The sequence below is a fragment of the Anthonomus grandis genome, chromosome 7, assembly GCF_022605725.1.
Source record: "Anthonomus grandis grandis chromosome 7, icAntGran1.3, whole genome shotgun sequence".
NCBI lineage: Eukaryota > Metazoa > Arthropoda > Insecta > Coleoptera > Curculionidae > Anthonomus > Anthonomus grandis.
Genome location: NC_065552.1, coordinates 421,620 through 435,024, shown reverse-complemented (window position 1 = coordinate 435,024; position 13,405 = coordinate 421,620). Strand labels below are relative to the sequence as shown.

Sequence of the window (13,405 nt, the reverse complement as noted above, 5' to 3'; positions counted from 1 at the left end):
AATCCTGTTTGAATAATTAGAACTAGCCTGAACTATCTCGTATTAACGGAGTTAAAAAATAAAACTGCATTTTTATTTACTGTTTGAACGTGAAAATTAAGCAAATGCCACTCTATGTACTATAACCAAATAATCAAAAAAAGAACTCTTAGATTAATAATATTAGAAGTATTAGTTAATTAATTAAACTAGAAATTAGGTAAATTAACGTTAACAATATATTGTAATTAATTGTTATAAATGTTGTTGCCCGAATACGTTTTGGTTTTCACTGTTTTAGTCTTAGACACGTTGTTTTCTCATTAAAGCGCAAAAATATAAATATACTTAATTTCACCATCTGTCTGGTTATTTCCTGAAATACTCACATATAGTGGAACATATATTGACTCTGTAAGTGCGCTTTGAACTACGTTAATTTGTAACTTGGAAGACTGATTTCTACTTTTCTTAGACAATTATTTATAATTTTAAAACTATAGTTTTAAAGTTATAGAGCGATTATTTTATAAGCGGATCCTTACTAATCCGGCTCTTGTAGAATTTACTATTATTATTATTATTAATGTTTTTTATCAGCTTCAAGCACAAACAAATTATGCTGGACGATGCACCCAATTTAGGGCATAAAACTATTTAAGATCTTAAATGTTTAATCAAAAAAAAAGTGTGTTTTAGGTTGTGTACGTAACTATATATATTTTATTTCTTGTATAAAGTCCGATCGATTTTACTCCTTATATAAAACCAAATGTGTGCAATAGCTGTGTACCATAATATATCTTCTAGCTTAAGATAATAAAAAAAAATTATATAGAAATATATCGTATACGAGTTGTTTCAAAAAATTGTTGTTTTTTTTAAACCTTCAGTACCTATTCAGCTCAAGTAGAGTCATTAAGTCGGATTTATGTACCTTATACGAGTCAAACAAAGCAAATCGCAGAGTTCAGGCAATCAATTTATAATTTTATTAAAAAACCGGATGATTTAGTATGCTTTAAACCGAATAAATAAAACTCCCTATAACCAAATTACACGATTTATTAAAAACTTATATAAATATTCAACTTATTTATGTAACTACAAACTACGCTATATAACTACTTGTGTGACAATTTCAATTTTGTGCTGTTTGAACTGGAAGCATATTAAATATAATCTAAAATCATCAGTCGTTTCATCTATTTAATACAGTTTTTACAAATTCATGGCAGTTTTTTTTTGCGATATTTCTCGAGTAATTAATTACAATCGATTATTATATTGATTTATTGTCTATATTTGCCGTTGAAATCTTGGTCGATTTGGTTTTGGTTTTTCAAGCCCTGGGGGTTTTCTTTCGCTTCTCTTTCTGCTGCTTCCTATAAAAAATTAAAAGAGGTATAACATTAAAATCTTGATATCTCCAAAAGTTCTTTCAAGATTTATTAACAAGGTCTATAGAGAAATACTATGACTATCTCAATGTTTATTTCATTAAACTAAGTTTAGTAGTTTCTTGAGATATACACTTTTTATTGGAGTTATCCGAGCTCCAAACATCTTCAGTGTTTGCCCTTCAATATTTTGTCCCCAAATCATTACAAGTTTTTAACAATGGTTCCAGAATATTTCAATATCAATTTCATTATTCTGGTTTTAGTACTTTCTGTTATATACATTTTTCTTTTGAAGCGTGTACTTTAAAATTAAAAATTCTTACCGCCTGAGCCTTAATTCCGGCATAAATCAAGTCCAATCCCTTCTGTACTTCGGCACTAACTGGTGGCGGAGTTGGCAAATGGTCTCCGGAGGCATGGAAACCTTTTTCGTCAGCTACGTAATTTACCGTGATAATTTGACCGTCCGGAGCTGTATAGGAGTAGGAGCCTGAAACAAACTCAATGTTAAGCAACTTTAAAATTTTCAAATTGATCTGTTCACCTTGTTGTACTTGGGCGTTCAGAATGGCTCCCTCTTCCTGTGGATCGGGTCCCAGTTCCTTTAAGTAACCTTCTTCTTGTGAGAAAATATTGTTGCCAGTTTCCCAACTATAAAATTTCAACTTTTATTGTTTAACAAAACAAAAATCCTAAGAATAAAACAGTTATTTGAAATATTTACAGATAATAAATAATACAATAAATTTAAACAAAAGGATCAAACTCACTAACTGGTAGAATTTCATTATATCTGGAAGAACAGATTTGAATTTATTTAAAGTCGTGCCAAACAGATCAACATTAAACTGTAACTGAATTGAACCCTTGTGCTTTTTAAGATATTATACGGACCAAAGATTTTAGTGATTAAGCAATTTATACTCGGTCTTCTAAACTATAATCCCTTTACAATAGAAACATTTAATAATCCCTTTAATCTCATATTACTTGTTACTGCTTAGATTAGAAGATTCAGGATTTATAACAGGTCATAAATCCGAAGAGTTTTCTCAGTGTCATTTTGTAAACCGAGCTGTGAGGTTCTCGACATATTACCTGAAAAAGTCATCAAACACACAGGTTGATAAAACGTTGTAAAATTACGTTTTCAAATTAAGGAGGGTCTAAATACTTTAATAATTAGGATGAGGAAGCGTAAGAAGATATGGAAGAGGTAGTGAACAGAGTTGTACATAATAAAGAGTCCATTCGTTCAGTGATACATGCTCTAGTTATATGTCACGTACCTCTCTATAAATACGTGAAGAAAGTAAGAGGTACCGAAGCTTGGTATCTCTTACCTTCTCTTTTTTACTGAATTTGATGAAATACTTCTGAAAAATCACTGTTTTTCATACATATTATTCAATCTAATAACACTGTTTTTATACTAAATATTTAGGTATAAAATTATATGAAATTTAAATAAACAGTGTTATTAAATTAATTGTACAAAAATAATCAATAAAATTAATCGTTAACAGGTAATCCTTACCTGTGTTATTAGAATAAATATTAGCGACGAAATCAATTATTCATGCGTATTATTTTGGAAAAAATGATTTTTTTAAACCATTTCTTACTGGTAAATTGTGTGGGGTGGGTAAGGGTATGATAATAAAAAACGTTTTTTTTGCAGAAAATACTTGCCTGAGAAAAAAATTCCCCTTTCCCACATAACCCTAAGATTTTCGAGTAAAACGTGAAAAAACTCTTGAAATAAAGGGGTATCGCTATGAAAATTACAGTAGTTGTGTCATTTTTTATAGCAAATAAGTAAAAATTCAGTTTCTTTTAAGATTAAGAGAGAAAATTTCGGCACTTCAAAAAAATTTATAAGGGATTTACGTAGCTAGTCTTTACACTCTATCATCACACCTCAAATATGTGATAAAATAAACCAAATATCACATATATGCCACTGTGTAAGTTACGAGATATTTTCCAAACACGTATATATCTTATAGTGTAATAATGAAATATTACACTATACAATCATCAACAAGTACACAAAGAAATCAGGACAAAAATAGTAATTGCATTAACGTGTATGAAACAATAATTATATCAAATACGATATGCAAATAAAAAAACTCAAGAATATAAATTTGTTCAAAACAAGGATTTAAAAAAATAAAATTTATTTTTAAAAAATGCAAAAAACTTTTCTGAAATAATAATTGTATATTAATAACATATAATAAACCTTCTTGCTAAACGTGAATAGAACATAAACATAATATTAAATTTCTCAGCGCGGACATTTTATCCGATATTTATAGTTGAAGTTCAACCAAAGTGTGTTACTTGGGAATGGTGTATTTAAATATTAAAAAAACTAGTGTTATTATGAATGTGTTTTTCCAAAATCGGATTCTGAACAACTTAGACGAAAATAAATTCTTAGGTTTATTTATTGACAATTAACGAAAATTTGACAGTCATATCAAACAGTTATGTCGCAAAATATCAGCAAATTGTTATGCTCTTAAAGTGGTAGCAGGAGAGGTTGTTTTTGTGGTGGCAAGAAATATTTCTTTTTAATTGAATCTCATTCTTTAAGGTACAATTTGTGGTTCTGCAATATATGAATATACTTATTTAATAGAGTCTTTATCTAGCAACAGAATGTGTAATGTGAGTATGAGAGAGTTTTGCAGACAGCTGTTTATCACTCATAAAATCCTAACCTTTCCTTCCTTATTTATAATGCAAACTGTTTGCCTGGTTCTCAAGAAATTAAAAATATGAATATAGCAATCATGTCATTTTACCTAATTTGTTGTGTCATTAATTTTATTTCAGTTTTACATTGAATAGAATTATACAAATGTTTTTGGGTATATGTATTCTCTCTTTTTACAGCTGTGTTAACAAATTTACTTTTATGACAATAAAAACATATATTGATCGATTGATGGAGCTTACTTACGCCGTTTTGTATGAGCCGTCATTCCCTTGCTCCTTATCGAACCTGATGATCGGAATGGGGGTGGTGGGTTCTCGTTGTCTTTCATTTTGTCTCGATTGTGGTTCTTGTTGGTACTGTTGAGAGGACGCTTGAGCTGCTTGCGGTTGTTGGTCCTCTGAGTATTCGGCTTGGAAACCTTGAGGTACTGGTCTTCTTTGAGCGAGGCAAACGCCAATAGTGATACTGAGCACTATCTAAAAGATATGGACATTTTTAGAAAATAAAACTCAATTTCATCACTTAACTATAAGAAGTTATTCACAAGAATGTCTGGGATGTCTCGATTACATAAGATCCGGTGCCAGCAGACCATAAAGACTTATGATTAACCAAATGAGTTATTTGCCATTATCGATTTGAATATATCAATTGCCAAGGTCGAATAACTAATAAGCGACATTTCTTCACCGCTGAAAGGTTAAGGAGCCAGTTTGCATAAATCGTGAAATTGCATATTTTCGAACTCGCCTGCGCCTCCCATCCATCCTATTGCTAATAATAGGAGATGTGAAATACCACGAATAACTAGTAAATATTTAAAAAAAAGTATATCTGCATACCGAGTATCCTATAATTAATGCCCATACACTGAACACATTAAATTTCAATGTACATCAAATAGTTGCTTCAATGTCACTTTCTATCAAAAACATTATTTATTTATTTGTTAGAAGTACCAACAGCTACAAGGCCACTTGATAACGACTAACTTAATATACCATAAAAAGTACTGAAATAAATAATAAAAATAAATACACAATGTGCATAATAACGCAGAAATTACCCACACTAAAGAATTATAATAACAAATACCCAATACATTACTGATCAGTTTATTCACAAAGTTTATAAATGGGAGAATTTTTCTAAAGGTTGATTCGTGGATAAGCCCGATAAAATACTAATGGATGGCGAGTGTTAATTTTGTTTAAAGCAAAAAGCAACCTGATTAAGAAGACTAAGATCTATTTTGTTCTTGATTCCAAGATTGGCAAAACTAAGCTACCAAAAAGATGGAGACTCACTATTTACATATTTTCTACTTTAGATAAAATGTGTTTAGAAAATGAAAGAGTCGGGTTGAAAATTACTTCTAGGTCCTTCTGCTGGGATACTCTTTAAAGTTGTTCACCATTAAAGGTATAATTAAAAATTATGGGACTAGTATTTAGGGTGAATGACATACAACATTTAATCTAAAGCTATTTAATTCGCACAGGGTCGCAACATCTCAAAATTCATCTTGCATTCACAGATTGAATCTGAAGGAAACACTTGAAATCGTCAAAATAATCACCCAAAGGAGGGAAAAAAGTAAACTCAAAGTCCAAGTCTCATAAATCAAGTGTCTATTAAAGGTTATGCGTTTCGCCGCAATAGGGCATCATCAGACCCAAAATTAAATGATAAGGAACAGAACGCTAATTAACAGAAAAGACATACCTATCTAAATACAAAAACCACACACTGACTCACACTAACCTAAATTTAAAAAAAAAATTGTTTGTTGTAGTTAGTGTGAGTCAGTGTGTGGTTTTTGTATTTCGATAGGTATGTCTTTTCTGTTAATTAGCGTTCTGTTCCGTATAATTTAATTTTGGGTCTGATGATGCCCTAACGCGGCGAAACGCGTAACCTTTAAATAGACACTTGATTTATGAGACTTGGACTTTGAGTTTACTTTCTCCCTCCTGTGGTCAATAATCCCTTTGCATTTTTAATATTGCAAGTCAGAGCGTATAAAAGGTATGGACGATCAACTAAAAAACTCGTTCAAAATTAAAAACACGTAATACACACTGAAAAAATGGGTAATACGTTTTTATAGTTCTTACAATTGAGGAAACTGGAATGATAATAAAATTTGTGAAAAGATTAAAAAAATTTTCATTTTCAATGACAAAATTGATAACTACTCACAGTTCCCTCAGTTAATTCAGCTAATTGGGAGTAACAAATCTCATTGTTATCCCAATGCCAACTAATTGATCTCACTTGACAACTGTCAATTTTAAGAAAATTAAAAAAATCTTTATCTTGTTATACAAGGTGTCCAAATAGGGTATCAGCACTTAATTTGTGCATTTAATCTCAGACGTGACAACGCCGCCACTTACGGTGGGAAATGAATATTATACTTTTAATTACTCTATGGGTGGGAGTCAAAATGTAAACGGGTTCAAAGAATTTCAATTGCAATGGAGCCTTTTATCGAAGAGCAACGCGCTTTTTTATATATCGCGCTCATTACCAATTACATGATATTTAATTATCACCTAGCCCTGATGTTATTAGAAAATGGATCAGAATGTTTGAAGCTACTGGATCCACAGTGAAAATTCATAATCCAGGCCGCCCACGAATCGTAAGAAGTGCATAAAACATCGAACGAGTACGTCAATCAGTCAGAGAGAATCCAGCCTCATCTGTACGGAAGCGAAGTCAGACGACTACTCTCAAAAGATCATCTTTACATAACATTTTGACCAAAGACTTGCATCTGCATGCATATAAGATACAGTTAGTGCAGGAATTAAAACCGAGGGATTACAATACACGGTTAGAATTTGTCAATGAAATGATGGAACGATTCGTCGATTTCAATAACATTTTATTTAGTGATGAGGCTAATTTTCGTATAAATGGCCACGTGAATAAGCAAAATTGCAGATACTGGTCTGAAGTTAATCCTCGCAGAAAACACGAACATCCACTGAATAGCCCCAAAGCGGTCGTATGGGCTGCTATGTCTGCTGATGACATAATTGGGCCGTATTTTTTTGAAGATCAAAATGGACGGGCACTTACCGTTAATACCGAGCGGTATTGTGCAATCTTACAAGATTTTCTTGCACTATCTCTCCGACAGTTTCAAGGTTTTAATTTAGAAACCTGGTTTCAGCAGAATGGTGCGACTTGACATACGTCAAATCGGGCAATTGAAGCTGTTCAACAATTATTCCCAATAAGTCATTTCAAGAAGAGGCAATATTAACTGGCCTCCTAGGAGCCCGGACCGGTCGCCACTTGATTATTTCTTATGGGGTTACCTCAAAAATAAGGTCTACGAGAATAATCCAGCTGATAGAAATCAATCTACAAATCAATTAAAGCAAAATATCCAGGAGCAAATAAGATTAATATCAAGGGAAATGTGTGGACGGGTTATCAATAATCTTCGTTCTCGATTTGAAGAGTGCATACAGCGCAACGGACACCATTTAGACAACATTGTTTTTGGTTCATAAATTTCCGTTGACTATACATTAATTTTCCATAAATAAATGATCATAGAAGTATGGTGGTTTATGTAAACATCACATTGCTGATACCCTTCTTGGATACCTTGTATTTAATATTGAATGAACTAGAATTCAAAAACTTCACTGCTAATCCTGTTTGTCGATCGATTGACTTCTGTTGCTAAACTCTCAAATTGAAAAAACTAATAAAGACATTCAGTATAAAAAATTCGAACAAATATTACTCAACTCTTTATATCCATAATTTTTGTTTAGTTAAAGAAGTTGAATAACCAAATAACCGTAAATTTCTTATGCATTTAATAAATTGTGCTTTAAAATTCATGTCCCTTATGCATCCGTATAATTGTGCAATATCTGTTCGGCATTTATTCTTTATTTACTTATTTTATTTTTCAGACCCGGACTTGAAACTTTTAATTTTAACATATTGAAACCTACAACTGAAATAAGACTGAATAAGGCAAGTAATAGAAAGAGATATATCTAAGCCTCTAAGATTTCATGATTGTACACTGTCTCACTTTATCAAACGCTTTGCCTATAATCAGATAATCATTAACATGGGATTTCCCATTAAAAGCTTCATGGACATATTGACAGAATAAGATAAGATTAGTGAAAGTTGATTTTTTGGGCTTGTTGACATGAAGTAACGCGACCAGCTTATTCACATATACTAGGCGTCCCGAATTAAAGTTACGCAGTTAAATCTAAAATGACCATAAAAACAGTTTAACGCGTCTTTATCCAAAAATCTGTGATAGAATTATTAAAAATTTTTAAACGCTTGCTAATTTGTTTATAATTAACGCCCGGTAGAGCAGTCAAAAAATTTCACAATTTTATAGCAGAAATGTATGACCTTTTCAACTTACATCACAAGCCATAAACATTTGCGTTAATGCAAAATTATTTAACCATTAAGTGTGAGTAGGTAAACAATCATTTGATGTTGAGATGTACCAAAAACCCATTTATATTGTATTATGAACCAATGGGAAAGTAATAACATTTCCCGGTTAATAATATTATTTAATCGAGACGTTCATTTTATGTACTCGCGCACGCATTTTATTACAATAGATTGGCCTTATTCTGTTCTTGAATAAAACCGGCAATTTAATTTCTTTCTGTAGGTATAACCTTTGGAATCTTCGCTTATATTGTATATTACGTAAGGAGGCACGAGCACAAACCACTTTCCATCTTCGATCAAGTGGGTTTAGATCTGGGCGGTCTTGTGGGTCATCACGTCGAATTATTTAACGTATAACGTTGTCTTTTTTGCTATTTTCACAATCACAGTAATCTTTGATTAAATTTCAAATGAACGTCCGTTATCATAGATAAGATATCTATAAATTACTTCAAAGTTGAAATATATGCCGGGTAACAACGAAATTATTGACCATTCATTCGTTTTTAAGTAAAAATTGCAAAATTAGAATAGTTCATATTGTTCTGTCATATTTTACATAATAAACAAGACTTTACCGATTTTACCGGAAATATAGACCTAAGTGGATAATTATATGGCATATTTTATTAAGTCATTTGATAGAGCAATAAATTCTCATTTATGTGAAATCGTGAATATTAAAAACATATTTCTCGTTGAGTAGGGTATGTTTGTTAGGTAGCAAGCTGAGTTTTTCCAAAAGAATTAATGGACTTATTTAAAAAACAATTTTTATGTTCAAGTATACAATGAATACAATTGAAACCGAGAATGATAAAGACTTACTCACTAATAAAATACCGAGTGAAAGTTCATTTACTTTACTGAGGAATATGTCCTAGAAGAGGAAGTAGAAAACGAGTCAACAAGTGACAATGATGAAGATGGTGAAACAAATCCTATAGAAATACCTCCACAACCAACAACATCCAGAGAAGTTTTGGTACCTGATGTTAAAAAAACACGGAAAAGGAAAGCAGAACCAGATACATGGAAAAGAAACGAACGAAAAATAAAAAGAATGTCTGGTAAGAGCTATCAAACTAGAAAAAATATCGTTATGCCAGAAAAAAAGCCAAGCTACATCAATTGCTCAAGGTGCAGATTCAAATGTTCTGATAAGATATCTTTGGAGAGACAGCAAATTTTGCATCAATAGTATTGGGGACTTGCTGATGCCGATCGTCAAAAAGCACGCTTATGCTCGTTGGTCTCAGAAAATAGCATTCAACGTCACAGGAAACAAAAACCCGAAAGCAATATCACAAAAACTAAATCACGCGTATATTCATTACCTGATGAACAAGGCTCTAATGTGCGAGTTTGCTTAAAATTTGTTTATGCAACTTTTAGCATAAGTTTTCAAATTATTGACCTTGCTTTGAAAAAACGTGGCTTATATTGGTACTGATGGCCGAAAAGGAAAAATTTGTGCCAATATTACATCCGAAATAGCAACAAATCATGTTAAAAAACATATAGACAGCTTTCTTCGTATGGAAAGTCACTACGTATTCGGCAGCTGTAATATTATTATAAATAATTAATGTAATATTATTACATTAAAAGTAATAACTATTTAAACTTAAACTTGGTTACCCGCCATAACTTAGTTACTTTTACATACAAAAAATTAATAAAACAATAAAAAAATTACAAGAAAATAAAAACATGCAATATTATGTTTTTAGTTTAAAAAAATCGGCATTTTAAATATTGATATTTAAAAAAAACAATTAAAAGGCTTGGAAGGTATAGGAAGACCTTATAAAATTCATTATCACATTTATTGGTGATACAGATTACAGGTTATTCCATTTAAATTAAGCAACTTAATACCTTGTAAAAACTGTAATAATTTAAACCTAATTCTTGAACGTCCTATATAAAATAGTATTTTTTTTACAAATTAATGAAATTTAAAAATTAATAATTTAGTGCAAATATTTAAGAAAAAATAAAAAACACATGTTAAGGAATTTTTTATTAAAATTGTCTCACTATTTTCATAAAACATTTCGAAAACTTTAAAGTTTAGCCTGGGTAATCCTCGACAAAAACCCATCTTTATTTACACCGTAGATTTCAAAAATCAAATAATAAATACCATTAAAAAATACATCACTTCGACATGTTTATGCACTTTCAAATACCCTGTCAATCATTAAAATAATTTTAAAACATACTTATGGAACGCCTCTGATAATCCCAATTTTTTTACCCAGTACTCTATAACCCTTTGGTTGTGAACAATCCTGTACTAGTATACACTATTCGTCAGCAAATTCAGCACTCAGGGCACTTTTTAAATAACTCAATGACTGACTCGATTTTATGAAAAATCACTTCAACTGTCCGATACATTCAAGAGAAATAAATATTTCAAATTTATTTTGTCCAGGTAATTGGGATTCAATTCATTCAAAAATTCATTAAAAAAAACCTTTTGAAAGAATATTAAGGAAATTTATTTTTTCGTCGAGCAGTTTATTTTTTGAGGCATTGAGAACTTTGTACAATTAAGCTTTGTCAAGCAGTGTATTTGAATTTTCGTTTTTCTTTTCAGGCAATACAAGTGGTTACTTGACGACAAATTTTACATTTCTATCTTATTCACAGAAATATTAATTTACTTTGAGGCTTTATGTCAAAAAGTGACAAGGGAGGTACCACTGTTTTTAAAATAACATTTTTTATTTAAATATGAAAAAATATAAGGTGTACCTCATTTAAAATTAGACAATTATTGAGTCCTGGTAAGTGAAAAACTACCAAAAAAACGAACAACTAAATATTAAAAAAAAATCGCGTTTATGTAACAAACTTTTTATGCAAAAAAAATAAACATCTTTCGTATCTACTGGTAAATCTGATCTCGATACCTCAAAACAATAGTGAAAGTATAACAAAACATAATAATAACGGATAGACAGACTTACCAAAACCTTCATCTTGCAGAAAAGGAATTTACAAGTCGGTAATGAAATTACACAGAGATCACTCGAGAGGTTCGACCTATGCCGTCGACAGTCCCGGGTCATTTTGTTTATATAAATCCCCCCCATATATGGTACGCCCCCCCGATTACAACTGTCCAAAAAAAAAATTGTAACATCTTTCAAATATCAAGCGATCGCATTGATCGTGCGCACGCGTTTATGTAACTCGTGCCCAAGAAATTCTTTAAATTTTTTTCTCTTATTTCTTAGACGGATTTCAGAATATTGATGGCAGTATATAAAACTGTTATTTGATTGATTGTAGTTTTGCCTTCCAATGTTGTTTTTATTTATTCACTTATGCTATTATAAAATTTTCTTATACTGTAGGTAAAGGTAAATGTACAACAAAAAAACATAAATATGTATACATATAAGCACTAAAACTATAGTGAAATTGACACAGACTAAAAGTAAGCATAACAAGTGAACAATAAAAAGCACCTACCTAGCTAGAAAAAAACATAATTTAAATACACTAAAGACGTTATAAATCACAGATTTCATTTAATTTTTTTGACACTAGAACGTTAAATAATGTCTCTTAAATCATATACATATAAGTATATACCTACATGGGAATATTGATACACGGGAAGTTATATTAAATTCGTGCTAATAGGAGTGAATAATAATAATAATAATAATACAAGTCCAAGACAAAGTAAAAAAATACAGATATTTAAGGTATTTGTCCTAAAAGGCTCTTCAGACACCTGCCAGTACAAGTAATGTAAGACACTACTAGCTGAAGTTCAGTGCCTAATTTCAGATCGTGTATCGTAAATATCTTCCATACAAACCTTTTTTACTATCATGGACAGAAGAATGCGTTTAATACCTTACAATATTTATTTTGGTGTTAGTTAATAAGAATCGCCTTTGTTGACTTGGTGTATACTAAGTTTAAAATGCAAAATGAATATTACGTATGAAGAACAAGTTGATATTTATATTATGTACGGAAGGGCTTTTGGTCATTGTATGGAAGCAAGACGATTGTATGACGAGGCATTTCCTGGTCGTAATTTAAGGGAAAGAGGTTAATTTAGGAAAAATTGAAGTTGTTGGGCGACCAAGAAAGGCCAGAATTGTAGTGTTGGAAGAACGAGTGGTAGATTGTATTGAAGCAGATCCATTTTTAAGCACACGTATCATCGCAAATCATCGAAGGGGCCTCTAAGTTAACTCTATGGTGAATTTTGCACGACATGTTATTGCACCCTTATCATATTGCATTGGAAGAGCGAGACTTTGCACTACCTATTCAATTTTGTAATTGGCTCGAAAAACAGCGCCTTAATGTTGAAAATTTCGAACAAAAAAATTATTTACCGACGAGGCCGGCTTTACAAGAAATGGAATTTTTAATTTCCATAACAACCATGTATGGGCAGATGAGAATCCCCAATCTACGATACAGAGAGCAGTTTTCTTTAAATGTGTGGGCGGGAGTTATCGATATTATTAGGATCGGTTTTTTTTACCGCAGCGGCTAAATGGAGAAATTAACCTAGACATTATTTTTGCAAAATAAATTACCGCCACTATTAGAAAATCTTTCACTTCTATTACGAGCACAAATGTGGTTTATACACGACGTACGGGGCTTCCCCATATTTTAGCATTATCTCTAGAAACCAGTTAAATAATGCTTACCCAGTGTTGTATACGTCATGGGGGTTCGGTGGACGTGGTGGCCAGAGACATGACCACCACCCAACTAGCAATTTTAGTTACGGCTACAACATTGTTTGACTATATTACTTTATTCAAGTAATAAATCG

At 31.4% G+C, this 13,405-nt stretch overlaps 1 protein-coding gene across 1 annotated transcript; it reads right to left on the bottom strand.

Moving 5' to 3' along the window:
• Positions 1-1,026: 1,026 nt before the first annotated feature.
• Positions 1,027-11,689, bottom strand: LOC126738273 (cuticle protein 3-like). The gene is made up of 5 exons (XM_050443518.1): positions 11,559-11,689; positions 4,357-4,589; positions 1,927-2,033; positions 1,706-1,872; positions 1,027-1,364 (listed from the first exon to the last, which is right to left on the bottom strand). The coding sequence occupies exons 1-5, from the start codon at positions 11,682-11,684 to the stop codon at positions 1,272-1,274; spliced, it is 726 nt and encodes a 241-aa protein (XP_050299475.1). The 5' UTR covers positions 11,685-11,689; the 3' UTR covers positions 1,027-1,271.
• Positions 11,690-13,405: the final 1,716 nt, after the last annotated feature.

What these genes read in the sequence shown, in the direction of transcription:
- LOC126738273 (XM_050443518.1), bottom strand. Translation starts at nt 11,684, where the DNA reads ATGGGGGGGATTTATATAAACAAAATGACCCGGGACTGTCGACGGCAT. An exon ending in GAACGCCCAAGTACAACAAG is followed by an intron (nt 1,873 to 1,926) that starts GTGAACAGATCA and finishes AGTTTGTTTCAG; the next exon opens with GCTCCTACTCCTATACAGCT. An exon ending in CCGGAATTAAGGCTCAGGCG is followed by an intron (nt 1,365 to 1,705) that starts GTAAGAATTTTT and finishes AATTTTTTATAG; the next exon opens with GAAGCAGCAGAAAGAGAAGC.